The sequence below is a fragment of the Lolium perenne genome, chromosome 5 (genome assembly GCF_019359855.2).
Source record: "Lolium perenne isolate Kyuss_39 chromosome 5, Kyuss_2.0, whole genome shotgun sequence".
Classification (NCBI taxonomy): Eukaryota; Viridiplantae; Streptophyta; class Magnoliopsida; order Poales; family Poaceae; genus Lolium; species Lolium perenne.
This window is the reverse complement of record NC_067248.2, coordinates 227941090-227961033: the sequence shown is the minus strand read 5'-3', so window position 1 is coordinate 227961033 and position 19944 is coordinate 227941090. Positions and strand designations below refer to the sequence as shown.

At 44.6% G+C, this 19944-nt stretch overlaps 1 protein-coding gene and 1 non-coding gene across 6 annotated transcripts; both read right to left on the bottom strand.

Moving 5' to 3' along the window:
* Positions 1 to 903: 903 nt before the first annotated feature.
* Positions 904 to 975, bottom strand: TRNAM-CAU (transfer RNA methionine (anticodon CAU)). The gene has a single exon. It is a non-coding gene; the product is annotated as a tRNA-Met (tRNA).
* Positions 976 to 10645: 9670 nt separating this feature from the next.
* LOC127302139 (wall-associated receptor kinase 3) lies at positions 10646 to 17599 on the bottom strand. Of its 5 annotated transcripts, none has more exons than XM_051332504.2 (8): positions 17065 to 17599; positions 16073 to 16289; positions 15428 to 15501; positions 15268 to 15341; positions 15111 to 15176; positions 14901 to 15022; positions 14247 to 14361; positions 10646 to 12062 (listed from the first exon to the last, which is right to left on the bottom strand). In XM_051332504.2, exons 7-8 carry the CDS (start codon positions 14299 to 14301, stop codon positions 10876 to 10878), a joined length of 1242 nt encoding a protein of 413 aa, XP_051188464.1. In that variant the 5' UTR covers positions 14302 to 14361; positions 14901 to 15022; positions 15111 to 15176; positions 15268 to 15341; positions 15428 to 15501; positions 16073 to 16289; positions 17065 to 17599; the 3' UTR covers positions 10646 to 10875. The 5 variants fall into 5 exon arrangements, with proteins under 5 accessions (XP_051188464.1, XP_051188461.1, XP_051188465.1 ...); XM_051332501.2 differs by having other exon boundaries at positions 16073 to 16280; XM_051332505.2 differs by having other exon boundaries at positions 14901 to 15018; positions 16073 to 16280.
* Between the last annotated feature and the right edge of the window lie 2345 nt (positions 17600 to 19944).

The window sequence follows — 19944 nt, the reverse complement described above, 5'->3', positions numbered from 1 at the left end:
GTGCTACATGGAGCTGGCGGCGCTGCTGCTAGGTCGCACGAGCGACGGTGCTACAAAGGTCGGGTGGCGCTACTGCCACCGCCGGCAACCGGTGCTACATGGAGCTGGCGGCAATGCTGCGAACGTCGGGCGGCACTGCTATGACTGGCGGACGGCGCTACTGCCGAGGTCGTCCACCGATGCTACCACGGGCCGCCGATGCTACAAAGACCGTCGTGCGACAACAACTACGAAGGTCAGCGCCGATGCTACGATGGGCAGGCGGTGCTGCAACGACTGCGGTGCGACAGCTGCTGCGAAGGTCGGTCGCCGGTGCTACTGCTGCTTGGCGTCCCTGCTACGACTGTTGGGTGGTGCTGCTACATGGAGCTGGAGGTGATGCTACCGGCGATGATGCGAGGCCATGTCGCCGGAGCTAAGACTCGGTGTGGGAAGAAGAAGAAATGATCCCGCTTGTAGGAGAGAGAGAGAGGAGAAGAAAGCGACGTGAGCTGGATCCACTAGATGAAAAAGAAAGCGACGTGCACCGGTTTCACGGGTCGTATCGAACGGTCTTCTCAGCCGCATCGGACGGACGCGGACCCGGAGGATCGTAAATTTAATCCCCCGAAGGACGCTTAGTACTTCCCGTATCACCCTATGGCACCCCTCTTCTATTTATCTAACCAATGGAACTTCTTTGTTTTTAAGCAAGGGGAATTATGTTAGGTGTCCTTCCAACTTCCATAGCACCATTTTAATTTGTTGTGATATTTCTACCTACGGGGATTATTTGGAAAAGGGAGCTACAAAACCAACATAACAGAAAATAGTTCACTGAAATTATCAGATAATTATTTTGAAAGAAGAGCTAGAAAATCAATATAATAAGTGTAGCCACATATGGAAAAAAAAGAAACAATTTATCAGAGCCAGGTTTCGATCCTGGGACCTGTGGGTTATGGGCCCACCACGCTTCCGCTGCGCCACTCTGATTGTTGTTGCATTAGATGGGAAACTATCTTATACAAATCGTTAAGCAAAGGCTTATCATATCCTGCTCCGTGTCTCCCGAGATGGCAATGTCATACCTGCGCTAGCTGCATGATGATGCCGCGTCTGTTGCGCGGTCCGTGACGTCCGTAGATTGATTTGAAGCGATTTTACACTGATTTGCACCGTTGTGGGTCAAGTCTAGAGATTTTATTTGGCTAAATCGGACTTAATCTATGAAATTTGGGAATTCAAAAATTGTATATATGATCTAAATTAAGAACCGATCAGATCTTTGATCAAGACCGAGTGCCGCGTCCCCGAGGAGATCTCCTCAGGAGCGACATGATGGGAAAGTGGTGGGATGAACTAGGATCCGCGCCGCGAGAATAACCGCTCTGATACCATGTAAAATTGTAGAATCCTAGTATTATGTGTTTATTGCCATGACCCTTTAGGGTATATATAATAGAGGTACAAAAGGGAGATAGACTTAGAGTACAAAATGATCTAAACATAGTCTAATCTCAGCCGTATATATATTCCAACATAATCATCAACAATAGTATAAATAGCTTAAAAATAATTAAAAAAATACAGGTTTTAGTATTTGGTGATGTAGAGTAAGAAATTATCAGGTAGCAGATAGTGGTGACAATGTAATAAACTGATGGGTTGAATTTCATGCCATAAAGTTTCAAGGGATCAGTATGGCAGATCAAAGATCGTGATACATGTCTATGCATGCATCATGGATCGTGAAGCACGAAGTGTGAACCACAGATTTTTTTTTTCGATAAAAGGAATATATTAATATTAAAATATACCAATTACACTCAGCCTTTCTAACAACGTAACACCCTAATAACAGTACGGATGCACACAGCTAAAAAGAGAAAAGAAAACTAATAAATAAAGTCCCGCCACAGTATTCCAGTTCTAGCAACATCAATACATCCACCAAGATGACAACACCTGAAATACAGACTCTCCAATAGCAACGCCTCTAAGAAGGGAACATTGAATCAGCGCCGTCATCGCCCGATCAAAGATCTTAGGTTTTCACCCTAAATATAGTCCCTGCTCTCAAAATAATGCCTCCAACAAGGTCATTGCCAGGCACAACCAGTTAAGGCCAGACCTTGGGTTTTCATCCTGAAAGGTAGGACTCTGAACTTCACCTGTGCTGCAATCCCCACTTTCATACCACTGCTGCGAATCCCGAAACACCAAGCAAGTTTCTCAACATCACAAAGATTTGGACCTTCTTTAGCTAATCCCTCAATCCCGCCTTCATGATATTCTCTGCTTCTGACTTCACCATGAATGAAAAATCTCTTGATGTCAACACAGAACAACAGAGCTTCACGCCGCTCCCTCCGGAACCAAACGGTCGGAATAAAAGCATGACGGCCGAATAGCACCCGATCCTGTGAACTCCAGGAAAAAGATCCACTGTTCTATTCGCTGTGGGAGCCTTCCGGAACTCATCACTCCTACTAGATGAAGAAAGATCGGCAAACGGAACGTCTTCATCTTCGCGAAAGAAGAACCCTAGCTAGGACCACCACCATAAAAGCCGGAACGGTCGGCCTCATGAAGCACAAATATGTAATGACTAGAATAAAACAAACTGACTACTGAGAATCTTTTTAGTCGAATGAGATGTCATGATAAAATTTTGGATGGAAGAGAACAAACAATGTGGATCACTATGGTTGAAGCAAAAAAAAAACATCATCTAAGTAAAGTTCCTTTCCACATTTCCATCGACTGTTAAGTAAGCTTTCATCGTTGGTGTGACCCTTCGCAGAAGGACGATTAATTTACTGTTAGGGAGACGACTCCATATTAAAATCTAGCAGATCAATTAGGTCAAAAGACTGAGGGTGACACCCACTTGTGGAGCTATGTTGATGTCGGGGGCCATTGCCCCCCCCCCCCCTAGATATTCACTAAAGTTTTTTGTGTATAAGGACAAGATCAGGAAAATTGGAGCATTTTCCCGTAATAATTTCTGTTTCCTACAGTTCTTGACCAAATTTAGTACCAATTTTTTCGGGTCTGGCCTATTTGGCTTTGGTCCTTGATCTTTCAGTCTTCGATAGAAATCTCCACCCTTAGTTGAGGATACTATAAAAGAAATCTTTCATTTCATCTATAAGTAGCAATAACACTATAATTATTTATTCTATAGACCCCGGCGCGGAAGTGGTTATTTTGTCGCTGACAAGGTTAAACACCACCCATCCGTTCATGTGTTGGGTGTGCAACAAGGGCTTCAATAGGGGGGGAAAATTGAGGATCTCGTGATATAATACCACGTTGGGTGTGCAACACATTAGCGTGCTCGGCCTTGATACGTCTCCAACGTATCGATAATTTCTTATGTTCCATGCCACATTATTGATGTTATCTACATGTTTTATGCACACTTTATGTCATATTCGTGCATTTTCTGGAACTAACCTATTAACAAGATGCCGAAGTGCCGATTCTTTGTTCTGCTGTTTTTTGTTTCAGAAATCCTAGTAAGGAAATATTCTCGGAATTGGACGAAATCAAAGCCCAGGGGCCTATTTTTCCACGAAGCTTCCAGAAGTCCGAAGACGAAACGAAGAGGGGCCACGGGGTGGCCAAACCCTAGGGCGGCGCGGCCCCACCCCTGGCCGCGCCGGCCTATGGTCTGGGCCCCCCGAGCCGCCTCCTGACTTGCCCTTCCGCCTACTTAAAGCCTCCGTGACGAAACCCCCAGTACCGAGAGCCACGATACGGAAAACCTTCCAGAGACGCCGCCGACGCCGATCCCATCTCGGGGGATCCAGGAGATCGCCTCCGGCACCCTGCCGGAGAGGGGAATCATCTCCCGGAGGACTCTACGCCGCCATGGTCGCCTCCGGTGTGATGTGTGAGTAGTCTACCCTTGGACTATGGGTCCATAGCAGTAGCTAGATGGTTGTCTTCTCCCCATTGTGCTTCATTGTCGGATCTTGTGAGCTGCCTAACATGATCAAGATCATCTATCTGTAATTCTATATGTTGCGTTTGTTGGGATCCGATGAATAGAGAATACTTGTTATGTTGATTATCAAAGTTATATCTACGTGTTGTTTATGATCTTGCATGCTTTCCGTTACTAGTAGATGCTCTGGCCAAGTAGATGCTTGTAACTCCAAGAGGGAGTACTTATGCTCGATAGTGGGTTCATGCCTGCATTGACACAGGACGATGTGACGAAAGTTCTAAGGTTGTGTTGTGCTGTTGCCACTAGGGATAAAACATTGATGCTATGTCTAAGGATGTAGTTGTTGATTACATTACGCACCATACTTAATGCAATTGTCTGTTGCTTTGCAACTTAATACTGGAGGGGGTTCGGATGATAACCTGAAGGTGGACTTTTTAGGCATAGATGCAGTTGGATGGCGGTCTATGTACTTTGTCGTAATGCCTAATTAAATCTCACTATACTCATCATGATATGTATGTGCATGGTCATGCTCTCTTTATTTGTCAATTGCCCAACTGTAATTTGTTCACCCAACATGCTGTTTGTCTTATGGGAGAGACACCTCTAGTGAACTGTGGACCCCGGTCCAATTCTCTTTACTGAAATACAATCTACTGCAATACTTGTTCTACTATTTTCTGCAAACAATCATCTTCCACACAATACGGTTAATCCTTTGTTACAGCAAGCCGGTGAGATTGACAACCTCACTGTTTTGTTGGGGCAAAGTACTTTGGTTGTGTTGTGCAGGTTCCACGTTGGCGCCGGAATCCCTAGTGTTGCGCCGCACTACATCCCGCCGCCATCAACCTTCAACGTGCTTCTTGGCTCCTCCTGGTTCGATAAACCTTGGTTTCTTTCTGAGGGAAAACTTGCTGCTGTGCGCATCATACCTTCCTCTTGGGGTTCCCAACGAACGTGTGAGTTACACGCCATCAAGCATATTTTCTGGCGCCGTTGCCGGGGAGATCAAGACACGCTGCAAGGGGAGTCTCCACTTCTCAATCTCTTTACTTTGTTTTTGTCTTGCTTAGTTTTATTTACTTCTTTGTTTGCTGCACTAAATCAAAATACAAAAAAAATTAGTTACTTGTTTTACTTTACTTAATATTATGCATGTTTTTATTTCACTAGTTTGGCATAATGGACAAGAATGAGCTTCTATTTCTATTTCCTGATTTAAAACATGGATTGTTTGATGCGAAAATTAAAAAACCTATGGAATCTTATTTGCATGCTGGTAGTAATATTAGTATGAACGCTTTGAACACCATTGTTGATAATAATATAGAAAGTTCTAAGCTTGGGGAAGCTGGTTTTCATGATCTTTTTATTCCCCCAAGCATTGAGGAGAAAATTTACTTTGATGATACTTTGCCTCCTATTTATGATAATGATATTGGTCTTTTAGTACCGCCTGTTATGGAGGATAAATTTGATTATGATTACAATATGCCTCCTATATTTGATGATGAGAATAATAATGATAGCTACTTTGTTGAATTTGCTCCCACTACAACTAATAAAATTGATTATGCCTATGTGGAGAGTAATAATTTTATGCATGAGACTCATGATAAGAATGCTTTATGTGATAGTTATATTGTTGAGTTTGCTCATGATGCTACTGAAAGTTATTATGAGAGAGGAAAATATGGTTGTAGAAATTTTCATGTTACTAAAACACCTCTCTATGTGCTGAAATTTTTGAAACTACACTTGTTTTATCTTCTTGATCTTGTCACTTTGCTTTTCATGAATTTATTTGTGTACAAGATTCCTTTTCATAGGAAGCATGTTAGGCTTGAATTTGTTTTGAATTTGCCTCTTGATGCTCTCTTTTGCTTCAAATACTATTTCTTGCGAGTGCATCATCAAAACTGCTGAGCCCATCTTAATGGCTATAAAGAAAAGAACTTCTTGGGAGATAACCCATGTGTTATTTTACTACAGTACTTTATTTTTATTTTGTGTCTTGGAAGTTGTTTACTACTGTAGCAACCTCTCCTTATCTTAGTTTTGTGTTTTGTTGTGCCAAGTTAAGCCGTTGATAGAAAAGTAAGTACTAGATTTGGATTACTGCGCAGTTCCAGATTTCTTTGCTGTCACGAATCTGGGTCCACCTCCCTGTAGGTAGCTCAGAAAATTAAGCCAATTTACGTGCATGATCCTCAGATATGTACGCAACTTTCATTCAATTTGAGTATTTTCATTTGAGCAAGTCTGGTGCCATTTTAAAATTCGTCAATACGAACTGTTCTGTTTTGACAGATTCTGTCTTTTATTTCGCATTGCCTCTTTTGCTATGTTGGATGAATTTCTTTGATCCACTAATGTCCAGTAGCATTATGCAATGTCCAGAAGTGTTAAGAATAATTGTGTCACCTCTGAATATGTCAATTTATATTGTGCACTAACCCTCTAATGAGTTGTTTCGAGTTTGGTGTGGAGGAAGTTTTCAAGGATCAAGAGAGGAGTATGATGCAACATGATCAAGGAGAGTGAAATCTCTAAGCTTGGGGATGCCCCGGTGGTTCACCCCTGCATATATTAAGAAGACTCAAGCGTCTAAGCTTGGGGATGCCCAAGGCATCCCCTTCTTCATCGACAACATTATCAGGTTCCTCCCCTGAAACTATATTTTTATTCCATCACATCTTATGTGCTTTGCTTGGAGCGTCGGTTTGTTTTTGTTTTTTGTTTTGTTTGAATAAAATGGATCCTAGCATTCACTTTATGGGAGAGAGACACGCTCCGCTGTAGCATATGGACAAGTATGTCCTTGGTTTCTACTCATAGTATTCATGGCGAAGTTTCTCCTTCGTTAAATTGTTATATGGTTGGAATTGAAAAATGATACATGTAGTAATTGCTATAAATGTCTTGGGTAATGTGATACTTGGCAATTGTTGTGCTCATGATTAAGCTCTTGCATCATATGCTTTGCACCCATTAATGAAGAAATACATAGAGCATGCTAAAATTTGGTTTGCATATTTGGTTTCTCTAAGGTCTAGATAATTTCTAGTATTGAGTTTGAACAACAAGGAAGACGGTGTAGAGTCTTATAATGTTTTCAATATGTCTTTTATGTGAGTTTTGCTGCACCGGTTCATCCTTGTGTTTGTTTCAAATAAACCTTGCTAGCCTAAACCTTGTATCGAGAGGGAATACTTCTCATGCATCCAAAATACTTGAGCCAACCACTATGCCATTTGTGTCCACCATACCTACCTACTACATGGTATTTTCCGCCATTCCAAAGTAAATTGCTTGAGTGCTACCTTTAAAAATTCCATCATTCACCTTTGCAATATATAGCTCATGGGACAAATAGCTTAAAAACTATTGTGGTATTGAATATGTAATTATGCACTTTATCTCTTATTAAGTTGCTTGTTGTGCGATAACCATGTTCACTGGGGACGCCATCAACTATTCATTGTTGAATTTCATGTGAGTTGCTATGCATGTCCGTCTTGTCTGAAGTAAGAGAGATCTACCACCTTATGGTTAAGCATACATATTATTAGAGAAGAACATTGGGCCGCTAACTAAAGCCATGATCCATGGTGGAAGTTTCAGTTTTGGACATATATCCTCAAATCTCAAATGAGAAAATTATTAATTGTTGTTACATGCTTATGCATAAAAGAGGAGTCCATTATCTGTTGTCTATGTTGTCCCGGTATGGATGTCTAAGTTGAAGAATAATCAATAGCGAGAAATCCAATGCGAGCTTTCTCCTTAGACCTTTGTACAGGCGGCATAGAGGTACCCCTTTGTGACACTTGGTTAAAACAGTGCATTGTGATGATCCGGTAGTCCAAGCTAATTAGGACAAGGTGCGGGCACTATTAGTACACTATGCATGAGGCTTGCAACTTATAAGATATAATTTACATGATGCATATGCTTTATTACTAGCGTTGACAAAATTGTTTCATGTTTTCAAAATCAAAGCTCTAGCACAAATATAGCAATCGATGCTTTTCCTCTATGGAGGACCATTCTTTTACTTTCAATGTTGAGTCAGTTCACCTATTTCTCTCCATCTCAAGAAGCAAACACTTGTGTGAACTATGCATTGATTCCTACATACTTGCTTATTGCACTTATTATATTACTCTATGTTGACAATATCCATGAGATATACATGTTACAAGTTGAAAGCAACCGCTGAAACTTAATCTTCTTTTGTGTTGCTTCAATGCCTTTACTTTGAATTATTGCTTTATGAGTTAACTCTTATGCAAGACTTATTGATGCTTGTCTTGAAGTGCTATTCATGAAAAGTCTTTGCTTTATGATTCACTTGTTTACTCATGTCATATACATTGTTTTGATCGCTGCATTCACTACATATGCTTTACAAATAGTATGATCAAGATTATGATGGCATGTCACTCCGAAATTATACGTGTTATCGTTTTACCGCTCGGGACGAGCGTAACTAAGCTTGGGGATGCTGATACGTCTCCAACGTATCGATAATTTCTTATGTTCCATGCCACATTATTGATGTTATCTACATGTTTTATGCACACTTTATGTCATATTCGTGCATTTTCCTGAACTAACCTATTAACAAGATGCCGAAGTGCCGATTCTTTGTTTTCTGCTGTTTTTGGTTTCAGAAATCCTAGTAAGGAAATATTCTCGGAATTGGACGAAATCAAAGCCCGTGGGCCTATTTTTCCACGAAGCTTCCGGAAGTCCGAAGACGAAACGAAGAGAGGGCCACGGGGTGGCCAAACCCTAGGCGGCGCGGCCCCACCCCTGGCCGCGCCGGCCTATGGTCTGGGCCCCCCGAGCCGCCTCCTGACTTGCCCTTCCGCCTACTTAAAGCCTCCGTGACGAAACCCCCAGTACCGAGAGCCACGATACGGAAAACCTTCCAGAGACGCCGCCGACGCCGATCCCATCTCGGGGGATCCAGGAGATCGCCTCCGGCACCCTGCCGGAGAGGGGAATCATCTCCCGGAGGACTCTACGCCGCCATGGTCGCCTCCGGTGTGATGTATGAGTAGTCTACCCCTGGACTATGGGTCCATAGCAGTAGCTAGATGGTTGTCTTCTCCCCATTGTGCTTCATTGTCGGATCTTGTGAGCTGCCTAACATGATCAAGATCATCTATCTGTAATTCTATATGTTGCGTTTGTTGGGATCCGATGAATAGAGAATACTTGTTATGTTGATTATCAAAGTTATATCTACGTGTTGTTTATGATCTTGCATGCTTTCCGTTACTAGTAGATGCTCTGGCCAAGTAGATGCTTGTAACTCCAAGAGGGAGTACTTATGCTCGATAGTGGGTTCATGCCCGCATTGACACACAGGACGATGTGAAAGTTCTAAGGTTGTGTTGTGCTGTTGCCACTAGGGATAAAACATTGATGCTATGTCTAAGGATGTAGTTGTTGATTACATTACGCACCATACTTAATGCAATTGTCTGTTGCTTTGCAACTTAATACTGGAGGGGGTTCGGATGATAACCTGAAGGTGGACTTTTTAGGCATAGATGCAGTTGGATGGCGGTCTATGTACTTTGTCGTAATGCCCAATTAAATCTCACTATACTCATCATGATATGTATGTGCATGGTCATGCTCTCTTTATTTGTCAATTGCCCAACTGTAATTTGTTCACCCAACATGCTGTTTGTCTTATGGGAGAGACACCTCTAGTGAACTGTGGACCCCGGTCCAATTCTCTTTACTGAAATACAATCTACTGCAATACTTGTTCTACTGTTTTCTGCAAACAATCATCTTCCACACAATACGGTTAATCCTTTGTTACAGCAAGCCGGTGAGATTGACAACCTCACTGTTTCGTTGGGGCAAAGTACTTTGGTTGTGTTGTGCAGGTTCCACGTTGGCGCCGGAATCCCTGGTGTTGCGCCGCACTACATCCCGCCGCCATCAACCTTCAACGTGCTTCTTGGCTCCTCCTGGTTCGATAAACCTTGGTTTCTTTCTGAGGGAAAACTTGCTGCTGTGCGCATCATACCTTCCTCTTGGGGTTCCCAACGAACGTGTGAGTTACACGCCATCAGGCCTTCAGTTGCTAGATATCTTATATTGAATGAAAATATTTCTAACAAAGTATAGCCTTACACACTTTAACTATGATGTAAAAGTCATAATTTATAGGTAAAGACAACATTAAATATGAAACCAATAAATCTAGGCATGCAAATGTGTGAATCATTTCGTTCACATAGGCCAAATCATCTCCACCATGAAAAAATTGTACTTTAAATGTAACAATTGATATATTATAAGCCTTATGTGCTTAGATTTAAATCTTATTAGAGTGAAATCATATACTTTTGCTTGTCATGGTGAGGTTGTGATTAATACTCCAGTTACCATATACCAACACAATTACCAACAGTGTAATGCACATAATGAGGTTTTGATATTACAGTAATACTAATTTCGTAAAAAATGGCTACGTGAGCAAATTCCAGAGAAAAAATAATACCACATTCTTCCCGTTCTTAAATAGACTACATCCTTGATTGAGTGTCAACAAGGTTTACTAAATTAGGCCATATATAAAATAGTGATATTTAGATTGGTAAAAAAAGTTCAATTTACTCATCATAGATATTTCTTCATAATGCAATTAATTGTTGTTTGATACACGTATACTGATATGAATAATAATTACATACTTCCTCCCTTCCAAATTATGTGTTCCACCTTTTTTTTCAAAATAAGCAAACCTACCCACTAAAACTCGTCAAGATATATACACCAAATCTGAGGAAAGCTGGATGCTAAATTTGGAACGGAGGCAGTTGTTGTGTATCGAACAAGTTTACACTACTTGCGCGCATCACTCGGCAAGTTAAACTGCACGCACACACATTATACATTGACTACCTGGGGTACCTTGATGACAACAAATACTCTTCTTCCAAGCTATATTGTCTGCTCACCTCCTCCCTATTTGTACCCTTAATCACAGCATAATTTGGTGCATCCATATCACACGTCACAATGTTTCCGTGGGGTACATGAAGGCTCTCGAGCGTCATCTCCACTTGCCTCATGGTCGGACGGTGGTCACCTTCCATTCTCACGCATGCTGCCGCCAACATAGCTACCTCTTCTACATCCTTGCCTCCTTCCTCCACGACCTGAGGATCCAAGACACGAGCTAGGTCGCCTGCTGCAAGCAAAGTGGTGAAATATGAGACAAGGCTTTCCTCGTCGGACGACCGATATGAGCACGGTTTTTTCCTGGTGAGCAACTCCATGAGAAGAACGCCGAAGCTATAAACGTCGCTCTTCTCTGTGAGCCGCCCCGTGTAATAGTACACGGGGTCTAGGTACCCGAATGTCCCTTGGATGGCCGTTGCGTCCCCTGTCTGATCGATCGGAATGCACCTCGAAGCTCCAAAGTCCGACACCTTTGCTACGAGAGTGCCATCTAGCAGAATGTTCTGAGACTTGATGTCCCTGTGGACTATGGGGACTGATACGGCCGAGTGAAGGTACGCGAGAGCTCTGGCGGTCTCCGTTGCGATTCTCAGCCGATCCATCCATGGCAGCGATGCTCTAGGATCCTCGATGTGAAGGTGGTGATAAAGGGTCCCATTGGGGATGAACTCGTACACCAGCAGCGGCACCTCCGTCTCGAGGCAGCACCCGAAGAGCTTGACCACGTTTCTATGGTTGATCTGCGAGAGGATGGCCACCTCGTTGATGAACTCGTCGATCTCCCTCTGGACTGCGACCTTGGACTTCTTGATCGCCACGACGTGTAGGTCGTCGGACATGATCCCCTTGTACACCGTGCCATGCCCTCCCCCTCCGATCTCGCGAGCCTTGTCGAAGTTGTTCGTGGCCTTCTCCAGCTCCACCAAAGGGATGATCATCCTCTCGGCGATGTCCGCCTTCTGTGACACCAGTTGTTCCAACAGATGTCCCCTGTTCTGCTTGAAGAACTTCTGCTTCAACATTTTTGCTCTTTGATGCTTGATCTTCCTGGTCACGAAAATAGCACCGAGTACTAGCAGTAGAAGGCCAGCGCCACTGCCAATTCCTATGCCGACACTTAAACCTGAAAATTGGAGAGAAAATGTGTCATGGTTCTGAAAAAACTCTGTTAGGAAACAGAGCAAGAGCCGATGCAATCTCTGATATGCAATCAGCATTTATCATGATTGGTGCTGTGCTCACCTAGGGAAGATTTGATGCAGCCATCTTTGATGCGTGGGTTGCCACGGGCGCCACGCGGACACCGGCATGTGTATCCCCCAGGGGTGTTGGTGCACTCGCCGGAGCACAGGCCGGGCAGCGCGCACTCGTCGATGTCTTGGCATCCGCCGGCGACGTAGGGGTTGCCCTGGTACCCGTCCTGGCACTGGCACACAGCGGCCAGTGGAGTTGCGCGTCTCCGAGACGACGAACGGGCCGGCGGCGGTGAGGCCGCCCCAGGTGCCGTTGCCGTCGGGGGTCCCGTGGTAGGTGATGTTGACGGCGCCCGCGCTGTCCTTGACGCGCACCGTGGAGTTGGCCAGCGAGATCTCCACGACCTCGAGGGTGCCGATGAGCAGCCGGCCGCGCGTCCGATCGCAGGTGAGGTTGAAGCCCGGCCAGTGGCATCCGTCGCCGATGTCGAATGGGTACGGCACGCTCACGCCGCCGCAGCTGGTGGGGCAGCCTGGCGGCGGCCGTGATGCGCCTCGTGTGACCTGAGCCGACGCCGAGAAGCAGAGCAGCAATAGCAACACAGCGGCCAGTGGAGTCGCCGGAATCATCATGGTAGATATGGGATCGCCGCCTACTGCGTCTGTTGCATATGTACTGTCGGTCCAAGCAGTGAGTTAGCCGTGCATTCGCGTGTTGACTGGTCTACGCCTATTTATGACCTCTGTCGTTCCGCCTGCTCCGCCACGGTCAAATGTACCTGAGGACCGACGTATTCAAAGCTGAAGAAAAAAGACCGATCCTCGAGACTCGAGTCCTGACTGAGGCTTCCCAGCCATTCCGGTATCCTCCCGGAGAGGTGGTTGCTGTATGCCTTCGTCTGGAACAGTGGCAGGATCAACCGTGCTGCCGAAATTAACGCGTCCTTTGCTTTGTTTCTTCTCGCGGCTCCCGGCACGTGCATCGACAGCTGGCGTCCCGTGCTTTGCCGTTTGCACGACGGAACAAGAAAGCGAGACAAAGCAGCAGCGTGCATCGATCGGACACTGCTTTGGATTATTTCGTGCGTTTTCCCTCTTTTCTGTGTACCGCGATTAAATTAGCGTCCTGCTGCCAGCCTGGCTCCACTGCTTTGGTCCTTCTCGATTCCTTCCCTCGCCTTCTCACGTACCTACGACGCGCTTCACTTGTGTGATTCTAATCACGTCCTCCATCATTGCCCACACGCACTGCTACTAGACTATTACGTAAACCACCCAACAAAACTTTCTCAATCTTTACAGCACAAAATCATGATGTTCATGTACAATAGCAACACTATGGGAAAATGGCAAAATACTTATCAGATGACTTTTGGCCAGCAATCAACTGGAGTAGATAAGAAATCACAGAATTCTACCAGTAAATCCTCCTACACATCGGCCAAAGTGAATCAACACAACAGAACAATGCCCAGTTCTGAAATTTCATTACATTGCCAAAAATATAACTAGCAAGCTATTTGAACACAAACCACTCGAGCCAAACGGAAGCTACCGTGATACAATGGTTATCAGTACATGCTGCATATGTTCATGGTGATGAATAACACTAGCAGTGCCAGCAAAATTGATAGACTCAAACAATACAAAATCATGTCCAGAATCATATGTAACACTGCAGCAATTGTGGCTCATTTACTACTATTTACAAACAGGTGAATCAACAAAATGACACCCAGGTTGCATCAGGTTTGAATTAGCTACTCCAAACAAACATGGATCCATCACCTATGCATCATCACAAGCTTGACAGGAAAAATCATCTCGACAACAGAACAGGGCCGAGTTCCAAAATTTCATGACCTTGACAAAAAAAATTATGAGGCTATCTCAACTCAAACACTCAAGCCAATATGACCAGTCGGAAGATACCGGGTACCGATGGTAATCAGTACAGCTGCGCAAGATCTCGACTTTTTTAGACAACTATCAGTTTGTTCTCGCGACCTCATGAATACTAAAAGAGCTGAATAGCATAACATGATGCAGTCATTGTAGTCTGCAAACATTCAACAAGCCCAACCTGCAATTTTGAAGAGTTCAAAGCTCCTAACCTGAATCGCTTGTCGAGAAACAGTTCATGTCAAGGCAGGGCAGAGCAGTTGCCATCACATGGCCATATATACACAACCTAACAAAACCCACCACAAGAGCATCTCTACTAGCAGCCTGCACGAAGCAATACACTGGGAATTAAGGAGACATTCAAATGAGCTGGTATGAACATCACAATAAAAGTACTAAAAACATCCTACTACTTACACCAGTGCCAGTTCATCTGTCATTAACCAAATCAACACACAATCTAGCAATAACCGGTTGACGCAAGAAATCAATTGGACAAGTGTAGATGGACAGACGTAACATAGATGTAGTAGCCAACAGCATGATAGAAGCCAGCAACTTCAAGATGATCAACTCGAGAGAGAAAGATAACAAATCAATGACTATCTTTTGTCCTTCTAAACAAAGTATTGAACACTTAACATGGAAATACCAGAAACATGTCTGCAACCAGATATGCAACCTCAAACCTCAAAAGAACATGCAAAGTCAAAGGTCAACTGGGATATACATATAACATCTACCAACCCATGTTTAAGAACTACACATCCATCTCACTGCAAACCAACTTTACTTGAGCATTTTGTTATTTACAGGAAAAGAAAATATTTTACCATAAGATTATTTTAAATAAGAAAACGTACCAGAGTTTACAAGGCTGCTGCATCTGCTGTATCATGGAAGGCTCCAGATGCAGATAGACACTTTCATGGCTGAACCCTGGCAACCTGGGCACCTCATGGAAGCACCAGACTTAAAGCCCTTGCTGAAATAAACAAGGGACCATGGTCAAGAACAGTACTGCGAAAGATACATGGCCAGCTGGGTTTTTGGAATGGACAAACAAGACTTACCCCTTGCAGTTGGTGCAGAGTACATTACTAGAAAGAGAGAACTTCCAATCATGCAACACCATACAGCTGGGTTATGCCCATATGAAAGGAATCAAGACATAAGTCAGCAATCAACCCATTCCATCAAGTGAAGAATTGCAAATAAAGGAAAGCCAACCTGAATGCCAGCATGACTACACAAATAGAAATCAAACTCTGTCGGATGGCAAAGCTTCGATTCAATAATAGTGCCTAAAAAAATCAGAAAGGTCCATTCCTCAGTGATAAGATGGAATCAAGCAAAGCCCACAAAGAACTTGTTTGCACAAACAACTAACCAGGGAGTATGTTCCCACTTTTATCAACAGTATGCTGATTATTCTGGTTATTAGCAAAAAGCCTCGTGCTTCTCCTGCAAAACAAATTCAGAATCAACTGCAATTCAGGCTTATAAAACACAGGCAAAAAAGTTTTTTTTGCCTAAGCGGCTGCTGCTCTACTACTTAAACACATTAAATAAAAATGTATATATAAGTTCTTGCTCGCAAAGGGCAATACCAAATCATGCACAAATTATAATTTATCTAAGTGGCTGCTGTCCTGCTACTTAAACAAGTTGAATCAATAAGATGACGTGCATGTTTGATCAGGTTTTAATAAAAAAGACCTGGTGATGGTTTATTTCATCAGTTCAAGAAAAAACTATTAAAAGTCTTGAAGTGGCACATCAGGCTTGAACATTTACATACAGTTCGACGAGATTAATAAGGTCCAGATTCTTAAATCAATAAAATCTACTCTATGTGGCTGGTGTACTACAACCAGATTTAGACATGTTAAATCAATTAAACAACATCCAGATAGATAAGGTCCAGATTCTCAGCTTTGTGGCATGCAACAAGATACCAAATGTTAGCTTCGTGCCAGATTCGTAGAAAAGATGCAATTTTTAGCAAGAATAGATAGAAGAAAAGGAGAGAGACCTCACGATGCAGTAGCGGCTCAGAGTGGTGGCCGGCAGTAGAACCTCGATGGCGTGGCCACCAGAAGATGCCAGCGGCAGCAGCTCCGGCTGGACTGCGGGCAGCAGCAGCCAGGGCAGGTAAACACTGATTTGTCATCGGTGCCCTCCCGCCGCCATCACAGCAACACAGCGAGCCCCTCACACAGCCTGCCGTCACAAGCCATCACCTGTAGCAGCTGTTCAAATATTAGAACTGGAAAAGTCTGAACCTGTAGATTAATGTAACAGGAAGCAAATAAAACTACAAGAAATGGAGAACCAGTGACTGTTTTCTTCCACAATGTTGTAATAAATAGGTACATGAGGAGATAGGGCAAAATACACTCATACTACAACAGATTAGCAACGAACTCATACTACTAGAATACCTAGTCTATCAGCTGCATATACATGCTGAGAGCACATTACACTAGATAGGCTTTTCGATCAAGGCATGGATAACTAATGGACATGTTCATACCAGGCTAATGGACGTGGTAAGACACAAACAGATGCAATATAGAGCTACTAGTGATTAGTTTGCTATTTTGGTTAATTAATCTATAAATGAGATGCCGAACCGCTCGCTTGTTGGCGTTTGCACTCACACCAGCAGCACAAGGAAACAGAGAAAAATCAATGAATTCAAATTTGGATTTCACAAAAACTTGGTGACATTATATTGTCCTGTCGGATCGAAAATATATCCCTTGCATACGAGGGCTAATATATACCTGGAAGGCTGGAACACATTTAAAATCCTTCCTACTGAATGGGCGTACATGCGTCGATTGGTTAACAATTATTTTAGGCGTGCGTGACCTGAAGAATAGCTCAGCTGAACAACACTATCTAACAGATTGAAAAATATTCAGTTGCATGTGACTTCCTCTACTGGTTACACGTTCAACGGGAGAAAAGCTACAAATTTTAGCAAGAACAGATGGAATAAGAGGAGGAGAGAGGCTTCACCGGGATGCAGCGACTTCGAGTGGTGGCCGACATCAGTAGGTCGAGGGCGAGGTTGCCAAAAGAAGGAGAAGCCGGCAGCAGCACCTCCGGCCGGAATGCGGCAGAAGCAGGCGGTGCAGGCGACCACCGGCTCGCCCTCCGTGCCTCCCCGCCGCCATCCCGGCGCCGCAGCGAGCCCTCCCGCAGGCCGTGGTCACACGCGCTCACCGGCAGCAGCGATTCGATCTTTGGCTGTGAGTTGCGGTCGAGGCGGCCTGTGGATGCGGTTGAGGAGGAGGGCCGGCCGGAGCTCGACGGAGCAACGCGGTGGCACCGCTTTGGCGGATTCCTGTGGGTCTATGGATCGCCGTGGGGGCTGCAGAACGGTGGTTCCATGCCATGGATACGGTGCAGGAGGAGGAGTTGGTGCCGGTGCGGTGGTCGGCGGCGCGAGGGCTGGCCAGAACCAGGCGGGATTTGCCGGCGATGGAAGGGGAACGGGAGGTGGAGCTGAGAAGGGTAAAAGACGAGAAAGAAAGAGAGTGGCGCTGTGTTGGGTGGGGTTTGGACTTAACCAAATTTTCGTCTCTTGATTTTGGCAAGTTAAGGTCCCGAGAAAAAATTAAACGCCCAGTAATTACTACCTACCTTGAGAAGATCAATCAGCATACCGTGGAAAAATATATCGCGCCGTAATTACTACCTGCCTTGAGGAGATCAATCGGCATCATGAGAAGAAATAAGTCGCCGTAATTACTCTATCTTAAGTGATGAAAATCCAACTGATTGTTAATTGCATTGTTGGCACTTTCCTTACTTTCTCTGTTGACTAAGTTGGATATTGACGCCATTTCTGATTCCCACTATGCTGCATAGGTATGCTTCGGCGATTACAACAAATTTTAATCGGAATTTAGAGAGCTACCATATGAGAGACAAATGGAAAATAGCTTGCATGTAGCTTTTCACATGTGTGTATATGCATGTAGCTCTTCTACCTAAACGCCTAGGCCATGTCGATTTTTTTTTTTTGAAATTTCGCATGTATTCATCAGAAACAGAGTACAAACACCGATACAGGAACAGCCAAATACATACGAAAAGAGTACACGACGCAACGCAAAGCATCAGCCGCACCGCCGTCGTCGGAGCAGTAAGGAACCGAACCACCTCGAAGCCGCAACCCGAGAGCACCTCCACGCATGAAGAACGGCCGCAAGATCCGCCCGCCACGCCGTGACAGACTCTGAGACGGTGAACGACCACGACCAAGACCCTCTCCCACCAACCGCACCACCGCCTAGACTCCTCCACCGCCGACGAAGACGGCGAAGCTCGCTGCCGGCGCCGCTAATCCTCCTACACCCCACCTCACAAGCTTCCCGCCGCCGCTGGAGGAGGCAACAGCGGAACGAGGACGAAGCCGGAGGACGGAATCCCCATCGCATCTGGTCGGCGCCGACGCCTTGCCGGCCAGATGCAGGGAACGGAGGCTCAGAAGACCCGAAGACCTCCGAGCACCAAAAGCCGCCAGATCCCCCACGACGCCACCCAGGACGCCGTCGGAGAGGCGAAGGATCGGCGGAACCACACCTCGCCCCGACATCACCACCACCTCCACAGCGATGCCGGCCGAAGACCTACCTAATCCTACCCTATTTACAAGCCAGAGCAGAGATCCGGGGTTCCCCCACCCTCCCGCCGCCGGAGCGGCCGGCGGAGGGGGAGAGAACCCGCGGCTCGCCGGCGAGAAAAGGGAGGAAACTGGAGTCGCCTCTCTCACTACTGTTCACGGGGGAGAGAAAAGGGGGCCGATTGTGTTTGTGCCATGTCGATTTTCTTTTCTCACAAGGCGCGCTTATCACCTACACTTGCACTACATGTACATATGGAGAAACTCTCTCCACACATTTGTCGCGTCCGGCAGCTTCGACGACTAAAGGTCGCATCCTTCATCATCGATAAACTCAACTCCCCTAGCTAAACAACTACCTACACCTACCGTCTCCGAGATAACAACAATCAATGTCATATAGAGACACGTCGACAACGCCCCAACCTCGATGTGTAATACTCCGCCGAGAAGCAATTGTACATACTAGGGCATGAGCGAGAAGGCAAACTCAAAGAGAGAGTCCCAATGGTCCAACTTTTCAGCCCTGGCCAGGACGTCCAACAAGTATAGTCGAATCAACAGGGTCCGAAAAGTTTTGTTCCGTTCGCGAATTAGGTGTCACTTCAAGAGATGTGTATTTAATTTTCCTATTTACACCACCCTCTGGCTGGTCATAGTGCATAGTATCATATTGTAGTATCATACATATGATACTTGTCTATAATACTATCACTATAGTGGGTGGTATTATAGAGTAGTATCATAATCTTCTAAATTTATTGTTTTGTAGAATCGCAACTACAAAATGTGTGTACAAGATCTATTTAGCATTAGTTTTTCTCGTAACGTGCGCTATGATACGGTTATCCACCTATGTTACTGTAATCTTATCTCTCCTCATTAATTAGATGCCACATCAGCTTTTTTGTGGGCCTAAGATGCATGATACTACCTAAAATACTAGCACTATGACCAGCCTCATATATGCATAGTAGGACCCCATGCAAGTGGGTGAGTGTCTTCAACCATTCCTCTTCTAGTTTCAGGAGAAACCATGTTTGCGGGCCCCACGACGACAATCCCTATCTTTCCTTCCAAGCAGTGGTTCCATGTGATTTTTCTCTTTACAACACTCTTACATACTACTCCCTCCGTCCTAGTTCGCAAGGCAAAGTTTTCAAATATCTTGGCCCAAGGTGAATTCTCATTGGCTCTAAATTTGCACGTTAAAACATGCAAAAACTTTGCCTTTCACATGCATGGAGTACTAGTGCGTGGTGGTTTCA